The sequence below is a fragment of the Dromiciops gliroides genome, chromosome 3 (assembly GCF_019393635.1).
Source record: "Dromiciops gliroides isolate mDroGli1 chromosome 3, mDroGli1.pri, whole genome shotgun sequence".
NCBI classification, from domain to species: domain Eukaryota; kingdom Metazoa; phylum Chordata; class Mammalia; order Microbiotheria; family Microbiotheriidae; genus Dromiciops; species Dromiciops gliroides.
In genome coordinates, this window is record NC_057863.1 from 490,768,925 (window position 1) to 490,796,017 (window position 27,093).

General features: G+C 35.1%; 1 protein-coding gene across 1 annotated transcript in view; it reads right to left on the reverse strand.

Moving 5' to 3' along the window:
- RNF17 (ring finger protein 17) overlaps positions 1-27,093 on the reverse strand; it is a 123,875-nt gene that overhangs the window by 74,308 nt on the left and 22,474 nt on the right. The window contains 6 exon segments of the mRNA XM_043996376.1: positions 13,865-14,023; positions 17,616-17,917; positions 23,499-23,573; positions 23,843-23,919; positions 25,370-25,541; positions 26,900-27,000. Of these exon segments, the coding sequence (XP_043852311.1) occupies positions 13,865-14,023; positions 17,616-17,917; positions 23,499-23,573; positions 23,843-23,919; positions 25,370-25,541; positions 26,900-27,000 (886 nt within the window).

A 27,093-nucleotide genomic window follows, 5' to 3' on the forward strand; every position in this document is an offset into this window, starting at 1 on the left:
CTAGTTATTAGTGTTCTTCTTGTCCTCAAAATATCTTATATTTAACTATTCATTTTAACAAACACTTATTAAGGCATTGTATTAGGTACTAGGATATAAAGACAAAATGAAACTGTCACCAAGGAGCATTGGGTATAAAACATGTATAAGGTAATAAAAAATAATTTCAAATGAGAAAGAGTACAAAAAATTAGTTATGATAGTGTGAGAAAAGATGTAAGAAGTGGCAGCTAAGCTTTGCTCTGATGGAAACTAGAAGTACTAAAAGGAAGAAATCTATCTATTCCAAGCAAGAGGGAACCAACCAGTTCTACAAAGGTGGAAGAAAGAATCTCACGTATGCCATAATAGCTAACAAACCAGTTTTAATGGAATGGAGAATGGGTAAAGAGAAGTCATATGAATTAAGAATGGTAAAATAAGTAGGAGCCAGATTGATTTGCCAAGCTGAGGTTTTTTTATTTTACCTTTAAGACAAAAGGGGTTCATTGAAGATTTCTGAGTGGGAGTGACATGGTCAAACTTATACTTCAAGAATAATAATTTGGCAGCTGTATGAGACACATATTGGCAGTGAAACCTGGCCTCGAAAAAAGATCCAGTGTCAAAACTCATCTCTGAATCATACTGTATGACTCTGAGCACAAATCAATGAACCTCAGTATTCCAGACAATTCTCTAAGACTAAGAGAAAGTGATTAATTTCATTGGCAGAATCACCTACAATTTCCCTATACCAGTGAAATCACTGATTTAATCTCTACCCCCAACGGAGGAGAATTAGAGAGGGAAGAGACTGGACGGCTAACTGATTTTTCCAAATACATTTGTGAAATAATAAACTTGCCATAGTTATGGGAATGCAGTGGGACCCCAAGAAACCTAAAGATCCCAACCCCCCAAGGAATCCTTGAACTCTTCCAGGGGAGGGGCAGCTCTGCCTCCCACCTCAGGAATGGGTATGGCTGAGCAAGACCCTGGCACACTGATATGCAAGATATGGATGGGTGCTGCATATATTACTGATACCCCATTATTCCAAGATCCCCTCATTGTTACATTTCCCTCCCAGTTCTTTGTAACACTCTTCCCTCCCTTTTGTCCGGTAAAAATACAAAAGACCAGTATTCTCTTACTCCAGTGGGACAGTTATCAAGGTGAAGGTGATCTGTTCTTCCACCATATTTCTCTCTCCTAATAAATCTCTTTATTTTACAAGATTTGTGGTAAGCTTCCAATTCTTTGAGTGAGCTAGTCACACACCCCCATCCAGGTTGCAAGTCTTCTCCAAAACACCATCAGTTTATCAAATATCAAGCTTTTATATATTTATTGCATCTATTCCACCATTCTATTTCATTTTTCCCCTGTAACAGATATTCTTGATGATACTATAAATGCTTCAATGCTAGAATTTAAGTCTATCATCATTAGCTTAACTCTCCTCTAGTGTTTCTTTATTATTCTTTCCTACTTGTTTTATAATATTATGATTTCATTAAGCTTTATAAGGAAACCCTTTGCAATTTTAATTGGCACTATAGTAAATAAATTAATTTAGGAATGTTGCCATTTTTTATACTATGGTAAAATGCCCATCAAATACCCCACATTGACTATTCCAAACTTTTACACAAACAATGCTTTTCCTGTTCCCTGTTGTCAGATCTTGCCAGATGCTTCACTGAAAAAACATTGGTCATCTACTTTCTCCCCAATTTCAGAACGCAAATGATCTCATTATCATCCTCTATACACTTTGCTAATACAATTCTTCTACTTGTGACCTTGGCTCTATTCCATCTCATCTCCTCCAGAACTTTGACTCTTCATCTTCTCTCAGTACTGGACCTCTCTCCTTTCACTGTCTTCTTTGATGTCCACATATGCCCCAGATTGTAGAAAACTTTCACTTTGGTTTATACCATCCTTTCAAGCTGTTGTTTTGTATCTCTCTTTCACAAACACCTAGAAAATGCTACCTATATTTTGTTGTTAACAATCTCACCTCCCACTTATTTATCAATCTTTGCCACTCAACTGAGATTGCTCTCTCTAAAGTTAAAGATCTTGCCATTGCTAAATCCAACAGCCTTTTCTCAGTCCTTATCCTTCTTGATTTCTCTGGTGCTGTTGACCACCTTCCTCACCTTCTAAACACTCACTTCTCCTTGGATTTTTGTTGTTGTTATTAACTCTGCTCTACCTTAGCTTTCTTCCAGACTGGTCAATCATCTCAGTCAGTCTCTTTTGCAGGATTGTCATACAAGCCCCACTTTCAAATTAGGGTTCTTTCTTGGGCCATCTCTAGTCTCTCATTAACCAATGGTTTCAACAACATGATTCATATGCATATAAATCCCAAATCTACATATCCAGTTCATCTCAAAACCAACAACTGTGCTAAGTGGGAAGTATACAAAAACAAGTATCAAATAGTACCTGCCCACAAGCAGCTTACACCCCAAATGGGGAAAACAACATGTACATCTTAAATATATATATATATAAATAAAGTAAATACAAGATAATTTCAGGGAGAGTTACTAGTAGTTGAAGAGGGAAGGAAAGGCAGTAAATAAAGGTCTCATACACAGTGCTGGTTGTTGTTTTCCTTCATTCTCAAGGAAGACCATGATATCTAGGTGATGTCACATCTTGCAGTGAATTGGATTTAAGTGAGGTAGGGCTGTGCAAAGTTACCAGCCTCACTCTCTCCTCCAAAGCCATCTGTGTCCAATGGCAAGATATGTATCAGGATGACTGGAAATAGTCCCAGATGTTTTAAGGTAACTGGGATTAAATGACTTGCCTAGGGTCACGTAGCTAAGTGTCTGAGGTGAGAATTGAACTCAGGTTTTCCCAACTTCAGGGCCAGTGCTCTATCCACTGTGCTACCTAGCTGCCCCACATGGTGCTAGAATTGAGCACTGAAGGAAGCTGAGGATTTGAAGAGGTGGAGGTTGAGAGGGAATTAATTCCAGAAACAAGAAATAGTCCGTATAAAGGTTATACAAAATATGGTAGATTGTTATGCATACAGAAGAGCAAGAAAATCAATTTGGCTAGACCAGCAGGTGTGTAAAGAGAAGTAATAAGCGTGAGAAATTATTTTGTAACCAGATTGTGAAAGGCTTTAAATGACAAATAGAAGAACTGGCTGTTGCAATTGTTCAGGTACATGATATCCCAAAAGGGGTAACGGCTGTGAAATGGTGAGAAAATGGATTCAAGAGCTATTGTGGGGGGGGTAGTAGAATAGATAAAATTTGGTGACTAGGGGCAGCTAGGTTGCACAGTGGATAGAGCACCGGCCCCGGATTCAGAAGGACCTGAGTTCAAATCCGGCCTCAGACACTTGACACTTACTAGCTGTGTGACCCTGAGCAAGTCACTTAATCCCAACTGCCTCATCCAAAAAAAAAATTGGTGAATAATTGGATATATTATGTGATGTAAGGGAGAATGAAGAAGTGATGAATCAGAACTGGGGAGAAAGATGAGTTCTGTTTTGAATACAATGAATTGAAGATATCTATGAGATACCCAGTTTGGAAAAAATGCAGTTAGGACTGAAGTCCAGCAGAGAGACCAAAAGTAGATATAAAAATCTAGAAGTCAGCTATGTAGAGATAATTGAACTTGGGAATGGAGGAGATCCCCAATAGAGAATGTAGAAAGAAATGAGAAAAAAAAAAGAACAGAGTAGTGGGGTTTGTTGATGTTTAGGGAATAGAATATGCATGATGATTCAGGCAAGGAAGCTAACACTGGACAGGTGGAAGGAGAATCAAAAGAGAGAGAAGCCTCATAAAAACCCATAGAAGAAAATATCTAGGATGGTGATTAATAGTATCAAATTCTACAGAGATTAAGAGGGATGAGAAAAAAAGTTATTGAAACCCTCTTGGTAACTTAGCTCTCTTTAAGACTTTAGTTCAAGTGAAACTTCCTTAAAGAATTCTTTGATATCCTGTTAGTTCCACTCTTCCCTAAGATTTCCCTTCAAATGTTTTCTTACTACCTCCATCTGACTGTTTTTCCACATGGGTCTCAAATTCAACATGTCCAAAACCAAATGAGTTTTCTTTTCCCCTAAATCTATCCCTTCCTCAATCTTTCTTTTTCTGGTTAAAGGTACCACAATTCTTTGGTCAATCAGGTTCAGAAGACAGGAGTCATCAGATTCTTTACTTTCCCTACATATATCTAATAAGTCTTATCATTCTACCTTGAAATTTGCCATTTATCTCTTCTTACTATTCCTACAACAAGACCAATCCAAGCTATCACACATCACTGACTACTGAAAATTTTATCTGTCTCCCTTTATCAGGTCTCTTCCCTCTCCAATCCATCTTTCACATGGTTGCCAAATTGATTCCTAAAGCACAGGACTTCCAGTATCATTGCCCTGCTCAAAGAGCTTTCAGTGGTGTTTCTAGAATTAAAAAATAAACTAAAACAACCTCCCAAACTCCCTTTTAAAAACTGGCTTCAACCTATTTTTTCAAGCTGGTTCTATTCCTCCTTAAGGAGCACACTCCAGTTAGACTAGCCTCCTTACTCTTCCCTACCTAACACATGATGTTCCAGCTCCTATTTCTGTTCAATTGCGATACTCTATTGGAATCCCTACATTTATTAAAGATTTAACTTTTGTCACTGCTTTCAACAGGTTGTTTTTTTTAAAAAAAATTCACCTGTTAGAACATTGTACACAGTATCAACAACACTGTGTGTGGATCAGTTGTGACAGACTTGACTCTTTTCAGCAATACAATGGTCCAAGATAGTTCCAAAGGGCTCATGATGGAAAATGCTCTCCAAATCCAGAAAAAACAAAAAACAAAAAACTATGGAATCTAGATGCAGATTGAACCATACTATTTTTACATTTTTTGAGGTTTTTACCTTTTGCTGATTCTTTTGTTACTGCTTTCAACAGGTTTTTAAAAAAATTCATCTGTTAGAACATTGTACACAGTATCAACAACACTGTGTGTTGAACAATTGTGACAGACTTGACTCTTTTCAGCAACACAATGGTCCAAGATAGTTCCAAAGGGCTCATGATGGAAAATGCTCTCCAAATCCAGAAAAAACAAAAAACTATGGAATCTAGATGCAGATTGAACCATACTATTTTTACTTTTCTTTTTTGAGATTTTTCCCTTTTGCTCTGATTCTTCTTTTACAGCATGACTAATGCAGAAATGTGTTTAATGTGACTGTACATATATAACCTATATCAGATTGCTTACTGTCTTGGGGAGGGAGGGAGAAAAATTTGAAACCAGAAGTCTTATAAAAACAAATGATGAAATCTCTACATGTAACTAGAAAACAATAAAATAATCTTATGATTTAAAAAAATTCACTTGTTAATATCTCTAAACATCTGTTATTCTGTATATCTCCTGTATTTATCTGTGAACATGGTTTATCATCCCTCCAGTTGAATGTAAGCCCCATAGTACCTCATAGTGAATAAGTACTTAAATGCTCACTGACTAATTTGGTGTTCTTCCAATTATTTGGGTTACAATAGTTTTATAATTGTCCTTATATAGGTCACACAAGGCATGCTTACTAGGAAAATTCCATCTTTTCTTATACTTATTAAATAATATACATGTGTCTAGATGTTTATATACATATTAACGAGAATATTTTCGTTTCATATGTGAAATACAGGGAATGTATGTTCTTTGAAAATTTGAAATCAGCTGCGAATGTCTCAGCCAGGTATTTTTGCACAGAAATTCTCATTTCTTTCTCTGAGACTGGTCTAAATTTATGAATTTATTTGCTGTCGTTTTGGGTAACATTTTTGTGGTTAACTGTATTATTCCTTTAATCAATTTCTTTTCTCCTTTTAGGATTTAAGTTTGCAAGAAGGCATTGTCCAATTAATAGTTTTTATAACCCCAGTGTGTATGTGTGTGTATGTATGTTTAGTAAGTATCTGTTGACTGGTTGCATTCATTTATTATATTAGAAATATAATAGTAAGATTTCCTAAAATTAAAAGATCTGTGTGATTTTGGCAGCATTAAGAGCTCTTGGTATAAGGATTCCATATACCAGGTCACAACCAGTTTATGACACTAGCTAAGTCCTGATTGCTGCTAAGGTGCACCCTAAGTGACACATCTAGTTTTGTACAATAATGCCAATGAAAAAGACTAGATACACATCCAGGTCATCTTCTAGATACCTAATACACTACTATCCATTATATCAAACTTCATTATTAGTAATGATTAATCAAGTTCTTAATTTCTTTTGTGTCTAATGTGATCTGACCTTTCCTATTGTCATTTTGCTGCTTTGAATTATCTTTTTAAAATTTCTTAACAGTTTGTCAATTTCATTTTCCTTTTAAAATGAATTCCTATCTTGGATTCTTTCATTTTCTACTCTGTATATTTTTGCTCCTAACTTTAAATCTGTAGGCAATTAGAGACATATATTTAGCCACATTTCAGATTCTGATAAATTTTATCATTGTTGTCACTATCTTAAAATATATTCTTTCTGCTTTCTTCTGACTCAATGATCACTTAATAGTAATTCTTAGTTATTACAGCTGTAGAATCTGTCTTTTATTATTAATCTTATTACATTGTCACTTTAAAAATTCATTGTATTTTAAATAGGCATTTTTGACTTTAAAATTTTCTACATGACTTATCTATGGCCAAGAATGTGACTAATATCGTGAATTTTACATGTGATTGAAAATAATATTTCCTGCTTCTTCCAACATGTTAACTACAACTTTTTTGGGGGTGGGGTGGGGCAATGAGGGTTAAGTGACTTGCCCAGGGTCACAGAGCTTGTAAGTGTCAAGTGTCTAAGGCCTGATTTGAAGTCAGGTCCTCCTGAATCCAGAGTCTGTGCTTTATCCACTGCAGCACCTAGCTGCCCCCATCACAACTTATTTTAACAAGCTTCAAATCTGTAATTTCGTAAATGCTTTTAAATTTAAACTTTCAGAATGAAGAACTGACAATATATATTATTATTCTCTATTTCCTTTCTTATTATTTTGTTGAGCAGTATGCATAAATTAAGATTTTATACATATATCTTGTTTCTTTTTACCATTTTGCAGTGCCATTGTCTTTCAACATTTTCTACTTTTAATTCTATTTTGACGTACTACTGCTGCCAATTCCTGCTTATAAAAAAACAAAAAAAAACCCTTTAGTTGCAGGATACATTTTAGACCCACTTTTAATCTTGTTAAATTTTAACATTACATGTTTCTTTAAATGTAGTGCTGAGGGGGCAGCTAGGTGGTGCAGTAGATAAAGCACCAGCCCTGGATTCAGGAGTACCTGAGTTCAAATCTGGCCTTAGACACTTGACGCTTACTAGCTGTGTGACCCTGGGCAAGTCACTTAACCCTCATTGCCCCACAAAACAAATAAACAAAAAAAATGTAGTGCTGAATTTTCTTTTAACTTTCATTATGAAAATTCAGACCCTTCATAGTTATAATCAGTGTAAACTATTGTCTAATATTTTCTATTTATTATTTTTGATGTTGCTTTCCATGGCCATCTCAACAACTCAAACAGTAAATAAATTTTGTTTGGTTTTTTTGACTACTGTATCTCATACATTCCTGAGGTTTAGCTCACTTGTTAGGTAGTAGAAAAGTTGTCTTTGGGATTTTTGGCCAGCTTATTTTCTACTTCTCGAGTTTGAAGGACTTTCCCGTCATATCTGCATTAAATACTCATCAATCAAGATCAATTAAGTGCTCTAATATTATGCTCTTACTTATATTAGCCCAATAAACTCAGTATTAACTTTTTGCTGTCCTTTTTAGTCCAAAGATCATTCTAGTTGACTAAGAAAATAGAAGTCAAGTAGCACTGCTTTTGTTGCTATCACTCATACCCCTGAGTCATCCCTAACAGCATACTCTGATCCTCTTTCCCCAGGGCAGCTAAAGGCATACTATTTTGTTATTCTTAGCTATCCTCATGAGAACCAGATGATTTTGAACTTTTTCATTCTTGAGTTACCTAACCCCACAGAATTGTAGGCCATAGAGTCCTACCTATTCTTTCTTTAAATTCTTTAAAATGTTTTCCTTAGTAAATCTAACACATCAGACAGGCTAGCTTTAGCTTTCATTATCCCCTCTATCACAGAGTCCAAGGTCACTTTTTCCATATAGGGAAAATCAGAGCCAGAGTAGAACTTCTTGTAGCTTGTTCCTTCAAATTTATCACTGATGCAACTCAAGGCTACTCTGCTTTAGACAGAGAGAGAATAATAACCAGTGTGCAGATAACATAAATACGCCATTACTATTCTTAACAAGCCTCTCTGTCGGACTTAAAACCTGTTTCTGGAATCCTATGTTCTAGGAACCATATTCTGTAACATTCTGATGACATAATTTCTGTTCCCGCTTCCACAATTCAACACCTGAATGTTTCCCCTCTTCTGGTTCTGACATTCCCTTATGCATACAATGTTTATTCTACTTCCCCTTTGATCCACTGATCCTAGCTTTCTTTTGAATAAGGTAAGCACTTGCAGAGTCCTATTTCAGTCATATTATCCACCAACCAAATCTCAGTGGCACATATATGCCCTGATAAGCCAGGAATATCTCTCACCTCTCACCTCATGCCTGGACTACTGCAATATCCTGCTGGTGGGTCTGTCTGCCTCAAGTCTCTCCCCACTCTAATCGATTCTCCACTCAGCCACTAAAATGATTTTCCTAAAATACAGGTCTAATTATGTCACATTCCTACTCAATAAACTATCATCTCCAGGAACAATGCTCTGATTGGCATTCAAAACTCTTCATAATCTAGCTCCCTCCTATACCTTTCCATTCTTCTTATACTTTACTCCCCACATGTACTCTTTGATACAGTGACACTGGCCTCCTAGCTGTTCCACAAACAAGATGTTACATCTCTCTACTCTGGGCATCTTCTCTGGTCCCCAGTGCCTAGAATGTTCTCCTCCTCTGCTCTGATTATTAACTTACCTGGCTTCCTTTTAAGTCTCATCTAAAGTCCCATCTCCTAGAGGAAGCTTTCCTTCACCCTTCTTAATTCCAGCATTTTTCCTATTTATCCCGTATATAGCTTACTTTGTATATATTTATATGTCGTCTTCCCCATTAACTATAAGTTTCTTGAGGGCAGTGACTGTTTTTTGCCTCTTTTTGTATTCCCAGCACTTAATAAATGTTTGTTGAATTGAATTATTGAGGAGCACTGTGGAATACAAGCAACTTCCTCCTCAGAGAAGAGCTACTACTACATAATTGCAAACCTTCAGTGTTCTTCTATCCCTTTCTCCCACAGTCCCTCCTCCAGACACAAGTCAAGATTCCCTCTGTCTCTTTAGATCTTTTTTGTTTTTTTGTTTTCACACTAAAGACTTTTGTCATTTTGGGGGGGGGGGCAATGAGGGTTAAGTGATTTGCCCAGGTCACACAGCTAGGTAAGTATCAAGCGTCTGAGGCCGGATTTTAATGCCGGTCTTTCTGAATCCACGGCTGGTGCTTTATCCACTGCACCACCTAGCTGCCCCCTTTCGTCATTTTTTAAAAGGAATTAGTTTATTTCCCTTCATAACTTGGGAAAGTGGAGAGATATTAGTCAACCCCTTTATCTCCTATCCCAGAAGGGAAACCAGTCTGCACTGAGTATAGATAACAGTTGTGTGGTCCTGGCAGAAATACAAACACTGCATTCAGCATGGGTACCTGCAAAGTTCTACTTGCTTTCCATGATGACTGTGATTGATATTCTATTCCTCCTATTTCTTGCTATTTGTTTCCCTTAGAAAACTGCTGTGCCCAACTGCTTCTAGGGTCTTAATGTTGTCAATTTCAATTCACTGGAACCTTGCCAAGTCGAGTGTTGCTTTGTTCTCAGGTTTTTCAGTTTGATGTTTCCTCCATTTTCTTCTCTTTCTCAGGTATCTCTCTCCCTCCCTCTTCTCCAGGCCAAACCCTCTTCAGCCTAGGCTCTTCTTTCTCCTTCCATTTTTCCAAATATTACCTCCCTTAATTAAATCTCTAGCTTTCACTGTAATTTGAAGATGCTCCGAGTCACATTCAAGATGCCTTTTCTTTCTTTAGTTCACCTTTCTTTTACTCCTTCTCCCACAACTTTTCCCCAGAAGGTATATATTCTATACCTAGAATACCGTTGTACTGGATGTACAACCTGCAGAAAATTTACATATTTTCTCATCTGTAAAATTAAGGGCTTGGACTAGATCATACCTAAAGTTGTCCCATGTAGCCTAAGCAGTACTTATGAGAAATTTTTCATCTCCAAATGCTATATCAATAAAAGAAATCAGTTCAATGAACTGGAAACAATAAAAAATAGAAAAAGAACAAATTAAAAATCCTCAACTAAACACCAAAATAGAAACCCTTAAAATCATATGCAAGGCTAATGAAACTGAAAAAAAAAAACAAAAAATACTGCCAAATTAATAAAACCAGGAGCTGGTTTTATTAAAAAATGAAACAATAAAAGAGATAAACCACTGGTTAATTTCATTAAAAAAAAGTAAAAAAATGAAAAGGGTGAATGCACTACCAATGAAGATGAAATTAAAGAGCTATTCTGCCCAATTATATGCCAATAAAACTGAAAATCTAAGTGAACTATGCAAATATTTACAAAAATATGAATAGTCTAGATTAACAAAAGAGGAAAAAGAATATTTAAATAACCTTCTTAGAAAAAGAAATTGAACAAACCATAAATCAGCACCCTGAGGGAAAAACCCCTCCCATATCAGATGGATTTACAAGTGAATTCTACCAAACACTTAAAAGAACAATTATTTCCATTACTATATAAACTATTAGGGAAAAAAAAAGTGTCCTACACCAAATTCCTTCTATGACAAAGTTTTCACACTTAAACAAAATAGCAAAAACAGAGAAAGAAAACTAGACAAATTTCCTTAATTAATATTCATGCAAAAATTTAAATAAAATACAAGGAAATTATAACAGTATATCACAAAGATAATACATTGATCAGCTGGAATTTATACCAGGAATGAAGGGCTGGTTCAATATTAGGAAAGGTATAAGCAAAATGACCATACAAATAACAAAAACCATATTATGTCAATAGGTGATAGAAAAACTTATAGCAAAATACAAATACTATTCCAATTAAAATTACAGGAATATAGGGGGCAGCTAGGTGGTGCAGTGGATAAAGCACTGGCCCTGGATTCAGGAGTACCTGAGTTCAAATTTGGCCTCAGACACTTGACACTTACTAGCTGTGTAACCCATGGCAAGTCACTTAACCCCCACTACCCCACAAAACAAAAACAAAAAACAAAAAATAATACAAGAATATAATTATAAACATCAAAAACACAGGAATAAATGGAGCTTTTCTTAAAATGGTAAGTAGTATCTTAAAACAAGAACAAGCATTATCTGTAATGGAGATAAGCCAGAAGTCTTTCTAATAAGATCAGGGATGAAGCAAAGCATCTATTATTATTCAATATTATACTAGAAATGATAACCATAGCAGTAAGACAAGAATAATAAACTGAAGTAAGAACAGGTAAAGAAAAAACACTTAAGAGAACCCGAGAGAATTAACTAAAAACCTAGTTGAAACAATTAACAATTTCAACAGTTTCAAGATATAAAATAAATCCACATAAACCATCAGGATTTCCATATGCTACCAACAAAGCAAGCAGGAAAAAAGACAAAGTCCTTTTAAAATAATGCAGACTATAAAAAATCCTTGGGAGACTAACTGCCAACACAAACACAAAGACTATATGAACACAATTACATAACACTTTTCATACAAATAAAGACAGATCTAAATAACTTTAATTGCTCATGGGTAGTCTGAACCAATATAATAAAAATGGCATTTCTACCTCTATGACTTATTCACCACCATACCAGACTACAAAAGAATTATTTTATAAAGCTAGATAAATAAATAACAAAATTCACCTGGAAGAATAAAAGATCAAGAATATCAAAGGAAACAATGAAAAAAAGTGAAGTGAGGCAACCTAGTAGTACCAAATTTCAAATTATATTATAAAGTGGTAATCATCAAAACAATCTATATGGCACTAAGAAATAGAATGGTAGCTGAGAGGAATAGGTGAGGTATGCAATACACAAAAATAAATGACCACAGTAACTTAGTGTATGACAAACCTAAAGATCAAAGAACTCACTAGTTGACAAGAACTGCTGGGAAAACTAGGAAGCAGTCTGGCAGAAATTAGGCATAGGTCCAACATCTCATACTGTATAGCAAGATAAGGTAAAAATGGGTACATGACAGACATAAAGGGAGATATCATAAGGAAATCATGGGAGCACAGAATACTTTAACCTGTCAGATCTATGGATAAGGGAAGAGTTTTTGACCAAACAAAAGATAGAGAGGATCATGGGAGGTAAAACGAGTAATTTAGTTGCCATAAAATTTAAAAGGAAACTTTTTTTTTTACAATAATATACTCTGATAAAGGTCTCGTTTCTTAAATATTTAGGGAACTGAATTACATTTATAAAAATAAGAGTTATTCCCCACTTAATAAATGGTCAAAGGACATGAACAGGTATTTTTCAGAAGAAGAAATCAAAGCTATCAACAATCATATGAAAATTTTAAATTAGTTAATAATTTGAGAAATGTAAATTAAAACAACTCTGAAGTACTACCGCACGCCTATCAGATTGGCTAATATGACAGAAAAGGAAAAGGATAAATGCTGGAAGGGATGTGGAAAAATAAGGACACTAAGTAAAGCACTACTGGTGGAACTGGGAATTGGCCCAACCATTCTGGAGAACAGTTTGGAACTATGCCCAAAGAGCTATAAAACTATGTACACCCCTTTGACTCAGAAACACCACCAGCAAAACTTATATGAATTCATGCAAAATTAAGTGAGGAGAACCAAAACACTGTACATGGCTATGGCAATACTGTAACAATGATGAAATGTTAGCTATCAAAATGGAGATCAAAATGTAGTTTTGATCAAGCTCATGATACATGACAATTCCAAATGACCCATGATGAAAAATGGTATTCAACTCCAGAGATAGGTGATGAACTCTAAATGCAGATGGATGCATATTTTTTCAATTTTTTTTTTTTGCATTTTGGGGGGCAACGTGACTAATATGGAAATGTTTTGCATGACTTCACATGTACAATGGATATCATATTGCTTGCTTTCTCAATAGGTGGGGGGAAGGGTTGGAGGGAGAGAATATGGGATTGAAAATTTTAAAAAATGTTAAAAAAAATATATTGAAAATAACTCCCCCCAAAAGTAAAATGAAGTTCTGTTCCTGCTATAAAAATTCTGCCATATGTAATCATAGTTCTTGCATTAAAATCAAAGGGCCATAATTAATCAATATTTTTATTTTGAAAATACCTATGAATAATCCATAAAGCATGCCACAGTAAAACTTCTGTATAAACAAATGGACAAACAATTTATTGGTTTTCTTTGTAGGTTCCACTTAGTCATATCTCCAAAAATATTCCCTTTGCCATGGACTAGGAAGCTGAATAATATATTACCATTTACCATTTAGTAACTGTTCAAAGTCATCTATCATTTGAAGTTTATAAGTATATAGGATGTGTTAAGCTAATTAATTTACTTATCTAAAGATAACAAAGTAACATTTATAAGACTCATATACTTACTACTGTTCAGGAGCAAAACCATGATATTCATAGATTTCTTAACTTATTGGATCAATATTACTATATTGAAGTATCCCTGACACAAAAAATTAACATTTTTAGAAATATTTCTTTATTACCTATCTCCAAAATATCTGAAGGACTGAGGTATAGACTCTTGTTGCAAAAATGATTCAACTTCTTTTCCAATATTGTTGCGTTTTTTCTTTGTGAATACTTCCGAATATAAAAATGGCAAGGATGTATTACATGGCTCACAAAAACTAGTTCTAGAGAACCTGCAGAAGAGAGTCATCACACAAACTAAATCAATAAGATATGAGTTGGGTTCTAATTAATGACACTTAGAAAGAGTAATTTGAAATAACATTTTCCTAGAGAAATCAATGTTCCAATCTCTAGAACACTGAGGCTTCCTAAAAGATGTTTAAAAAAAGGCTTCTGGTCACAATACATGGAAAACTTAGCATAATAAATTCTCAACCCTCTGAAAATATAGTCTGTTCACTATTTACCAATCGGCAATGTTCCCAAAGTTAATTAAGTCAGTTGTTTGGGAAATTAGAACATATCTTCCCTTTAAAACAAGGCTGGAAATGGTGGTGTTAATGTCCCAGGTTACCCCCTAAATAAGCCTAGTCAACCCAGAAAGGAACAGTAGGAAAGCAATACTTTTGCAATACTGGTAATTTAATGGAAAAATAACGTTCAAACAAAACATGATTTCTTATTCTCTAATGGTGACCCTTGAGAAAACTGCAGGTTTAAACAGAAGAGAAAAAGGTGAAGGATTGGGTTGAATCATTTGAGGGAATTTATAGAACTTTGGAGAGCTTTAGAGGTTGATAACATTGATAACCAATTTCACTGCAATGCATGACACAGCTTCTTCTCATTACCAGTGTACAACTAGCATTATTAATACATCTATCATGTATAACTTTTTGCAGGGTATGGGGGGCCAGAGGTATGGAGACTGGACAAAGGTTGATACTGAACTTAGGTGTAGACACCTGCTCAGCATAACTCTTTGCAGTTTAGAATTCCTGCTCAAGAGATCTGCCAGTCTTAGCCTCCCTGGTAGCTGGGCTTGCAGGTGGAGTGTCACCATATCTGGCTGCCTATACTTTAAAAATAGAAAGAAATCAGAAAGACTTTCATAAAAATGGCTTTATAGAGTTTAAAACTTAAATGGGTAAGTTATAGCTCCTGAGAAAATTCACCTTATTTCTGAAAAATGCTAGATAAATGAGGTGTTAAAACATACTGCAAATTTCCCAAAGTCAAATATATGTAGTTCTTGCAATTTACCTGCTTTCAGTCCAAAAGGTACCGACTTTTTCTGCAAAGGCTTTTTTTGATGTCTAGGAGCCTCCATAATATGCTCTATGAAATATGCTTCACCAAAATAAGAAATAAATGCAACTTTATTAATGTTAATGATGACAATAGCATACTATATTAAAAGTTGTATCTGAAATGGCATAATGGATTCTCCCAACTCGTCAGAAATCCTTCAAGCATTCTAATGGGAGTTAGAGTACCACCTAAAGTTTTACTCTGCTCAGTGTCATTTTGAAATGACCAACCAACAAGCATTTATTTTTTTAAAGTCCCTACTATATGCCAGGAACTGTGCTAGGCAATGAGGATACAAGTACAATGAATGACAATTCCTCCTTGGAAAGAGCTTACATTCTAATGAGAAAGGATATACATATATACACAGAGAATAAAAAAAATTAAATATAAATAAATTAGTTAAGTACAAGGTTATTTGAGAGGAAGGGTATTGGCAGTTGGGGTGATCAGAAAGTGCTTCATGTTTGTTTGATGAAGAACAGTGAATGACAACTATTGTCAGCAATACAATGATCCAAGACAATTCCAAAGGACTAATGATGAAGCATACTCTCTACCACCAAAGAAAGAACTGATATTGATTCAACACAGACTAAAACATGCTATTTTTCACTCTCTCATTTTTTCTTTTATTCAAGTTTTCTTATACCAAATGACTAATAATGGTAATATTTTACATAATTGCACATTATAACCTATATCTGATTGTTTACCTCCTCAGGGATGGGGGAGGAAAGGAGGGATAATATTTGGAATTCAAAACTTTAAATAAAAATGTTTATTACTTAATAAAAGAATGGTAGTGCCTACATAGTGAAGTTTTTGGGGAAAGATAATGAGTTTAGCTTTCATCATGCTGAGTTTCAGATATGTTCATGACATCTGGTTTAAAATGTCTAATAGACAATTGGTGATGTAGGAATGAAGCTTAAGGAAGAGAATGGGACTAGATATACAAATCTGTTGGTCATCCGCAGAGAGATAATAGTTAAATCCATGGAAGCCCATGAAGTTATTGAAATAACTTAGAGAAAGAAAGGGGCCTAAGACAAGATGTTGGGGGTACAATCACAGTTAGGTGGGAAAAGAGACTGAAGTGGTAAGACCAGTAGAAGAACCAGGAAAGAGCAGTGTCACAAAAACCCAAGGAGGAGAGAATATTAAGGAGATCAACCTCATCAAATATAGGAGATGTTATATAAAAGAGAGAGGAGAGAGAGGAGAGAGAGGAGAGAGAGGGGAGAGAGGGGAGAGGGGGGAGAGAGAGGGAGAGAGAGGGAGAGAGAGGGAGGAGAGAGGGAGGAGAGAGGGAGGAGAGAGGGAGGAGAGAGGGAGGAGAGAGGGAGGAGAGAGGGAGGAGAGAGGGAGGAGGGGGAGAGAGAGAGAAAACTGGTAACTCTGAAGACAGCAGTTTCGGCTAAAGTGAGGTTGGAATCAAGACTGCCAAGGAATACACAGTGAATGAGAAAGTGGATGCCTGAAGTTTAAATAACTTTGTCAAGGAGTTTGGCTGAGAAAGGGAAGAGAAATATAGGATAAGAACTTGAGGGGATAGTAGGGTCTAATGAAGTATTTTTAAGGATAGGGGAGGATCTAGGCATATTTGAAAGCAAAAAAGAAGGAACCAGTACATAGGGTAAGAAAAGGAAAAAAGAAAGCAAAATTGGTCACAGTCACCAAAAGCACCCCCTGCCAGGCCATGCTGCCTATCTTTAACCAAGGTGCTAAACATAAATAAGACTGGAGACTATAGTGGATACTTAGCCTTATATCACAATTTTATTATTTAATTGTATAGCATTTTATTTTTTAAAACATTTTTATATTTTAAAAAGTTTTATACATCATTGGCAAAATTTATTAAAGGCCTTTGTAACAGAAGAACTTGAGTCTTTTTTTGTGTGAGGCAATTGGGGTTAAGTGACTTGCCCAGGGTCACACAGCTAGTAAGTGTCAAGTGTCTGAGGTCACATTTGAACTCAGGTCCTCCTGACTCCAGGGCTGGTGCGCTACCTCCACTGTGCCAGCTTAGCTGTCCTGAACTTGAGTCATTTTTACAAGGGCTTGTATTTGAGATGTCTGTTACTAAGAAATGAGGTTTATTGAAGAAGACACACAAAACCAGTACCACTTTAGTCCCATCTTGTACAATACATTTAAGTTATGTGGACTAATTTTTCAAATGCTTTAGCAAACCAGTGACATTCATGAATAACATTAGATGTAAACTCATTTGGCTATCGCCACATTGAAAATAGACTTGCTATAAAAGTGCAAAGAGGGATAGGGCCAGAGACAGGAAGTCAGGAACAAAAAAGAGAAGCCAAAGGAGCACTGACAGACACAAAAGGGTTGGGACCATAAGGAGGTAATCCTAGTCTTCTAAAGATCTGCAATGCCAATAGGAGGCCAGTTAATAGAGTAAGAAACATACCTGTCTGGAAGATTATCCCTTTCCTCACATACATGAATTTTTATTCAGATGACTGTTAATTCCAGTAAACTTACTTTCTTGATCCTCCTCAATAATTTCTTCAATGATCACATCAGGGCTAGATCCCATTTGCGGTAAAACAGCAACAGTTTTAGGGGAGGACATGGACACTTTCTCATCCTGGTGCTGGGTAGTCTTTGTTTCTAAGTGTGCATCACCAGTCTCATGCTGCACAAGGGGCTGTGCTTCATCTGTTGTAGAAATTTCAAACTTATTCTTTTCTACAGAGAGGTACGCATCACAATTTGAAGATTCCTTCTTATTAGTATGCTTATGAACATTCAGTCCAGTGCCTTCATTGTCTTCAGAATGAAATCTGTTTGGAAAGCATTTAGAGGATGTTCAGGTTAATGAATTTTAATGCCATTTATTCATACTCAGTTGATGCAGCAATCAATTTATTTTCATGATAAGTTTAATATTTAGATAGCTCTGAGAGATCACTATAGTAACAGGTATCCAGGGATTCATCAAGAAGTACATCAACAGTACTCTGGAGAAAATAAATTTATACAGACATAGCTTTGCCTAAAGAAAATAAATAATTAAGGATTATCAAAAAATCCATGTATATTCAGTTTAATCAAAACACCCACCCACACACCCACCCATATTCTTAGGCATAGCAATTGGTAATTTTTTTTTAGGGTACAGCAGAAGGAAGATGAATACTCCCAGGTAGTCAGACAAGAGACAAGAAGTTAGCCTAGGAATAAAAAAAATTGTCACAAATACTCCTCTAAAAATTTTGTCAATAGCTAAATGTAAAAATATTCTACTTCCAAATATATTTCTGGCAGTAACTTACTAAGAATTATTCCCCTCTGGTCATAGAGGAAATATCCCTACTAATTAAAGCTAACATCCATACCGGCTATTCTTGATCCCATTCTCATTTCCTTTCTCCAGGTGCTATAGCAATTATCACCCTTTTGTTGTTGTTCAGTTTTTCACCCCATGACCCCTGTCCCAGTCATGTTCCAGCTCTGTGTGACTCTATTTGGGGTTTTCTTGGTAAAGATACTAAAGTGGTTTGCCATTTCCTTCTCCAGCTCATTTTACAGATGAGGAAACATGCAAACAGGGTTAAGTGACTTGCTGAGGATCACACACCTAGTAAGTTTCTGAGGCCAGATTTGAAATCATGAAGATAAGTCTTCCTAACTCCAGGTCTGGCACTTTACCCACTGCATCATCTATCTGTCTTTAGGAATCCTCAATTTCCCCCTTGCCATGGACCCATTCCAACTTTAAAACTCTCAAAATCTTTCCCAATTCTAAAAAAACAACCCCCCAAACCCCCAAAAAACCCTTAATTTTTTCTTGTCATTATTGACTTTTTGGAGTTATCCATAGCACTGTGATAATTTGTTTTGCTTGAATATATCTATTTGTTACTAGTTTTGTTTTTCTTTGTATTGTTGGATAGAAAGAAGTTGGAAGGAAAAAAGTGCTTGTTAACTGAAAAATAAAAGACTAAGAAGTTGTTTGCTTTGGATTCTCAACCTTATTACCGACTTTCTCCTCATTCTATGGAAGAGGTCTTTTAACCACACCAGTCTACTCAAACTATTTTCTCAAAGCTCTCAATGACTTAATTGTCAAACCAAATGACCTCTTTTCAGTAATATTTGTCCTTTACCTCTCTGCAACTTTTGACAGTTGACCACACCATCCACTGAATACCCTCTTTCCCACAGTTTTGGGGATATAACACTCCTAAGGTACCTCTCTCTCTTTTCTAATACTCCTTTATTAAGTCTGGTTTGTGTAGAATGAGATCTTTATCTCTAGTACTGACCTCTCTTCCAAGCTAGACTGACATTTGCATTTGTCTACAAGATACAAAAGTACCTGGAAAAAGTACCTGGAGGTCCCATCAAACTGAATTATGTCCAAAACCAAGCTCATTATCTTTCCTTTAAATGTGCCCTTCATTTTGACTTCACTATTCTAAAGTTAACACATCTCCCTACCATTCTTGATCTCATTTCCTTCTGCTTCCTCCATGTCCTTGATATAGCAATTATCACCCCTTAGGAATTCTCCATTTTACCATTTATTAGAGATCTCATGTTAGTAATCTTTGGGTTAGCTTCAATATCCAATCATTTTACAAATTCCTGTCAACTGCAACCTTTTTTCTTTATTCACATTGTAATTATTCTAATATAGGCACTCGGTCTCATTTTCTTAGATACTTGCAATGGTCTTCAGTCTATGGAGAGGCCATGCAAAATTTTTACCTCATTCAGCACTCTCATTCTATACAAACCAGACTTAATAAATGTCTGTTGATTAGAATGACATATCTAGGGGCAGCTAGATAGCGCAGTGGATAGAGCACCAGCCCGGGAGTCAGGAGGACCTGAGTTCAAATCCGGCCTCAGACACTTGACACTTACTAGCTGTGTGACCCTGGGCAAGTCACTTAACCCTCACTGCCCAGCAACAAAACAAAACAAAACAAAATACCCTCAAATGGAGGTGTCCCTGGATTATTTTTTGCTGTTGAGATAGTTTTCCATTGCTTCCACCCAAAGCCTTTAAGGAATTTATTTTTCTCTAAAGGTTAGAGGGATCCAGGGATAATGACCATTCCAGTACCTCTAACGCGTTATCCCAGTCACTTAACCCCAATTGCCTCACCAAAAAAACAAAACAAAACAACCAGAATGACATATCTAGAGGTTAGAGCACTGTGTTAGCTGATCTGATTATTAAAACAACCCAGGGGGAAACTAACACTTGTCTCTTAGAAGTTATGGATTTTTCTTTCTCTGGAAAAACCCTGGCTTATTTCTTCATGTCATGTTCTTAGTGGTAAGTGGCAGAGTTTATAGGAAAAAAAACAACTGGCAGTCAGGAGACTTGGGTTCTAGTTTACCATTAACCTGCGATATTATCTTGGACAGGTCACAATTTCTCTTAAGCTTCAGTTTTCTTTTCAGCAAAATACCGTCTCTAAGTTATTTTCTGAATGTAAGGTTCTTTAACTATAATAAAAGGCTTCTTTATTTAAAGGCAAAGGTTCGAAAAGAACTCTATCTGGAGGAATACACAGAAAAAGCTTCAAGGTGGAGGTGGTATTTAAATAAGAATAATGTTACAACAATTATACTCTGAAGTTGTGATTGATTCATAAATAGAAACTATTAATTTTATTTTTCTTATGGCAGAACATTATTTCTCAGATCTTTAGCAGATTTTATAATGTTTTCTCTATTCATTTAGATTTTAAACAAGAGTTAGAGGCAAAGATTTTTTCTTAAATTAAGGCATGGACCAACATATCACATTGTATTCCAGAATAGAGTTACACAATTTAAACAAAGGGAGATACCATTAGCAAATGAGGAGAGAATAGAAAATTTTACTTGTCAAATTTATAGATAAGGAAAGAATTTTGGCAACAATGAAGAGACAGAGAGGATCACAGGAAACAAAATGGATAATTTAATGAAATGAAAAAAGTTTTCCTTTAAACAAATTACATGAAATTGAAAAGGTTTTACACAAACAAAACCAATGCAGACAAAATTGGAAGGAAAGCAGGAATCAGGGGAAAAAGTTGACAGCAATTTTCTTTACTAAAGAACTCTCATTTCTCAAATATATAGAGAAATGAGCCAGATTTACAAAAATAAGATCCATTCTCCAAATGATGAACCAAAGCAAAGTGAACAGAACCAGAACATTGCACACGGCAATACTGTGACAATGACCAACTGTGAAAGACTTAGCTACTCTGATCAAACCAATGATCTAAGATAATTCCAAAGGACTCACGATGAAAAATAACATCTACATCCAGAGATAGAACAGATGAACTCTGAATGCAAATTGAAGCACACTTTTTTCACTTACTTTATTTTTGTTTTTTATTTTTTGCAATATGGCTAATATGAAAATGTTTTACATAACTTAATATGCATAATCAGTATCATATTGCCAGCCTTCTCAACGGGTGTAAAGGGGCTGGAGGGAGAGAATTTCCAACACAATTTTTAGAACTGTTCTTTAAACGTTTGGTAGAATTCACTTGTAAATCCATCTAACCCCGGAGATTTTTTTCTTAGGGAGTTCACAAATAGCTTGTTCAATTTCTTTTTCTAAAATGGGCTTAATTATGTATTTTCTCTTCTGTTAATCTGAGAAATTTATATTTTTGTAAATATTCATCAACTTTATTTAGATCGTCAAATTTATTGTCATACAGTTGAGCAAAATAACTCCTAATTATTGCTTTGATTTCTTCTTCACTGATGGTAAATTCACCCTTTTAATTTTTGATACCAGTAATTTGTTTTTGTTTTAAACTCAAATTAACCAAAGGTTTATCTATTTTATTGCTTTTTTCCCCATAAAACCAGTTCTTTGTTTTATTAATTCTATAGTTATCTTACTTTCAAGTTTATTAATTTCTCCTTTGATTTTCAGAATACTCATTTGGTATTTAATTGGAGATTTTAAATTTGTTCTTTTTCTAGTTTTTTTAGTTCCATGCCTAATTCATTGATCTCTTTCTCTCTTTTATTCATGTAGGCATTTAGGCAACTCAAAAGCTTTTTTAAATGAATGTTAAAGTAAATAAATAGAAAAAAATTTAAATCAAATGAAAAACTAAGAAAACTGAAAACTTTTAAAATTCAGTAATGATTCCATTAAATCAGATGTTAAACATGGGTTAAGTTTGGTGATTTTGACTATAGATTTTTGCTTTTTTGGTTTTTTTTTTGTTTGTTTTTTTGTTTTTTTTAGGCAATGGAGGTTAAGTGACTTGCCCACAGTCACACAGCTAGTAAGTGTCAAGTGTCTGAGGCCGGATTTGAACTCAGGTACTCCTGAATCCAGAGCTGGTGCTTTAACCACTGCGCCATCTAGCTGCCCCCGACTATAGATTTTTAAGTCTTCATTTACAAAGATAGAGTTAACTTTAAAGATGGGCTGAGGGTACTGCAATTTGAGAGGACCCTCTTTCTTTTTTCTGTCTTCAAATCTTCATGGCCTACATTGACACTACCTAACCCTTTGTAATCTGAAATTTTCATTATTAACGAATTCTTGATTCTCTAGGACTTGGTATTTACATCTGAAATACGGGCACTAGAAGTCATGACTACCAAGGTCTCTAGCCCATATATGAAGTTATATATCCCAAGTATTCCAACTCTCCCCTCTCTAGTAGTAGTTTACATTCCATATTTTTTTGGGGGGGGCAGGGCAATGGGGGTTAAGTGACTTGCCCAGGGTCACACAGCTAGTAAGTGTCAAGTGTCTGAAGATGGATTTGAACTTAGGTACTCCTGAATTCAGGGCCTGTGCTTTATCCACTGCGCCACCTAGCTGCCCCCTATTCCATAATATTTTACAAAGGATCTTTGAAGTTACTGAATTCAAAGCATTACAACATTTACTGCATTTTTAAATTTAAAAAATAATTTCCAGTATCCTATCACATTCTGTTAGGAGTGTGTTTATTGGTAAAGACAGACAAGATTCACAAAGGGGAAAGGGATAAACATTTATAAAGCTCCTGCTATGTACCAAGGCTCTGTGCCAAGTACTTTACAAATATTATCTCATTTAATCCTATCTACAAATCTATGAAGGTAGGTGCCATTATCCTTATTTTACAATCAAAGAAACCGAGGGAAAGAGCAATTAAGTGATTTCCCTAGGGTCACAAAGCTAGTTAGTGTCTAAGGCCAGATTTAAACTAGAGTCTTCTGACTCCAGGCTGTGTACTTTATTCACTGCATACCTAAGTTGCCTCAAAAGATTATGAAATCATCTTTCAATATGTCACATTTTACATGAATTTTTGACATATTCTGTGAAACAGAGGTCATGTCAGGCTGAATGATTATTTTGCCATTCTAAAGTAAAAGACTTACTTTGAAATTTCTTCAAATTCAATCTTCCCCACATTTTTAAACATAGAGATAATTTCATTACAATTCATATTCAACCTATAAAAAAAGTATGTGTTAGACTTAGATAATTACAACTTTACCTAATGCAATTCCTAACTGTAAACTAATTAATTTGATCAGATTAAACAACTAATAAGGCATCAATACTTAGACAAAAATAATTCCTAATTTTTATAATTATATTTAAGTTAGTTGAGAAATCCCCAAAAGTTCAAGGTATCACTTCTGATCAAATTTAAGCTCAGTTAGCATGCACTTTTCAATATCTATTAGCGGTGTGTTCTTCCAAAACATTAGTTATTTACCTGAGAGAGCTTCTGAATTTCAGAGAACTCACTTCTGACAATTCACTCTCAAATGCCAACTTCAAAGTGCGGATAATCTGTAATTAAAAGACATACCAATAAGTTATTTATGAAATTGTTTGTTGGCTCTCTTGAAACAGAAGTGTGGCTGTTTTCTGGGAATGTGTAAAACAGATTTTTCCTTTCTCAAAAGGAAAATTAGAGGCAACAGTCATTCTATCTTCTGATGAGAACAGCTAATCAGCAAATGATTATTCTCTGAGTGCTTAACATGTACAATTCACTGTTAGCTACTGAAAGAGATGGAAAAAAAATGTTGAGAGATAATCGACACTCCTAAGTTTACAACCTAGTTATGGAAGTTAAAGGAATTTAATTCACTTTTTGTTGTTCAGTCATGTCCAACCTTTTGTGACACTAAATGGGATTTTCTTGGCAGAGATACTGTAGTGGTTTGCCATTTCCTTCTCCATTATGTCCATTTTTTTCAAGTGATCAAAAGTCAAATGACTTGCCCAGGGTCACACGACTGGAAGTATCTGAGACTGGATTTAAGCTAGCATCTTCCTCCCTCTAGGCCTAGTGCTCTGAGCCACCTGCTGCCTCTTTTAATTCAATTTAACAAATAAGATGACCTATATACATCAAAAAGAAAATTAAGAAAAGGGTAAGTGAACAAGAGTGTTCCTATAACTTTAACTATCCATTTCTTTGACTGAAGTGTTGAGGGGACCACACTTCAAAACCACAGCTGTCTCATAGTGCAAAATGCATACCCGAGGGCACATTTAGACAATGAAAGGGTCTCTAGACTAGTGTTAAAAGGGGATAAAAGTGATACTTCCCTCTATTTATGTACTGATTCTAACCTCCTCCCATCCTTTTTCCTAAAACCTAACAAAATGACAATCATTTCTTAATATGACTGAATATATGTGCATGCATACACGACTTTTTTTTTTTCTGGTCAAAAGTCAGTGCTTCAAATAATATTTTGTAATGCATCCACAGACTGTGGGCTGGGTATATGTATACCTAAGAAAGTATTTTGAATATATACATTTTTTTTGTTTAGTAATATTAACAAAGGTTAAATATATTCTATAGTCTATTCTTAGAGACCTCACCAGAAACTTACAAAATGACAACACGTTCCAGGATGAAAGCTAGGATCAAAATCTATTTTGCATATATTTTGTATATGTACATATTTATATGTTGTCTCCCCTAGTAGAATGCAAGTTGTTTTATGGCAGGGACTATTTTTGATTTTGTATTGATATCCCTAACCACTTAACAGAGGGCCTGGAATACAGTAAGTCTTTTTTTTTCTCCATACAGGAAGTCTTAAAAAAAAAAATGCTTGTCCAAGGCCTAGCATAATGAAATGCTTAATAAATGCTTACTGACTTAATCAACTTTTGTGTTTAATCATAAAATCATGTTCCCAGACCTTCTCCAGCCTCAAAAAACATGCAAAATTAATCACCACCAAAAAATTTAATTTCCATGAGTTCTCATAATTACCTGATTCAAATCACAATATGTTCTTAGGGAAGGTGCCACTTTCAATTCTCTTGCTATTCTCATAGCTGCATCCAAATCATTTTTTTTCCCTTCAATGTATTTTTTGGCCATTATGATATCACCTAAACAGTCCTCTGTATTTCTTACAACTTCTTCATATAGACTTCTTTTCCTTCAATAAAGATACAAAGTTTTGTAGGCATTTAGATTTATTTTAATTTTCAATAACCGAACCATGTCAGATTTTTTAAAAGTCTATATTGAGAATACCATTTTTAGATGTTGCTAACGACCATATCATGCAATTATTTCTTTACTTAAAAAGGTTTATTTTGAATGATGCATTCAATTTCTAATAAATAAATGTCATAGCTAAAAATGACAACTTTAAATAGCCTAAGGGAAAAACAATTTTGATAAAAATTATAAAGCCTTATACAAATGTAAGATATTAAGACATATCATATAGGTTTCTGATTTGACAGTATCTTCAATACACTAAAAAAATATACTTGTATCTCCCAAAGTCTTGAACGTTTCATTAGGAACGCAACCTTTTAAACACACTCCTAAGCTAAAAACCTTAGTCAAGAACAAGAGAATATGTTTTTGAAAGGTCCATATACACAAAATACTTATAGCAGCAGCTCTTTCTGGGATAATAAAGTACTGAAAAGCAAAGTAGATGCCCATCAACTGGAGAATAAATAAGTTAATTATATGGTACATGGTTAACAGATTGTTACTGTGCTATAAGAAATGGTGAACATGAAGAATACAGAGAAGCATGGAAAAACATATACAGAGCCAAGAAAAGAATATATGAGATAAGGTAAATGGAAAGAATCAGCACCACATACAAAAAATGAACATTGCAAAATTACAAAGAATAATCTTGGCCCCAAAGAGAAATGAAAATACAACCACCTCCATTCTTTTTTGTGGGGCAATGAGGGGGTAAGTGACTTGCCCAGGGTCACACAGCTAGTAAGTGTCAAGTGTCTGAGGCTGGATTTGAACTCAGGTCTTCCTGAATCAGGGTTGGTGATTTATCCATTGAGCCACCTAGCTGCCCCCTACCCCCATTCTTTTTTAAAGAGAGAACAGTTGAGAGTGTCTACAGCTGTGGAACATAAACACTGTCAGATTTTCCCCCAGTTTTGCTCTTATTCCCCCCCCTTTTCTGAATATAAATATTTGTTATATGAGATAGCTTTCTGGGAAAGGTGAAGAGGATGACTATGTGGGGGAAAGTTTGGGCAATATAAAAGCAAAAGATGCCAATACAAATTTATTTTGACAAAGGATAAAAAGAATAAGGAACGGAGAATACATTGGAATTTAACACATGCATTCTCCTTGTTTGAGGTTAGTCTTGGCATTTAGGTCCAAGAATGACTTCTGAAAAGCGTATTATTTTAAATGATGGCAAGACACCTCTAAATGACAATTTTTTTCTTTAGTCAAGACATTTTCTTAATTTAAGAAATTTATATTTTGACCAACTGAATTTTTTAAAAGTCTGCTTACCTTGACTTGAGTGAAGTAAAAAGCTGATGAAATTTTTCCTCAAGAACTTCTAGAAGGCGGTCTGTCTCTTGTTTTGCTTGATTTTCTAGGCTTTCTAGCATCTAATTTTGTTTTTAAAAATATTTGTAAAGTTAACAAGTTATTTTTACACAGGGTAGGTCTTTCACAAAATCATTATAAAAAATAAACAACTG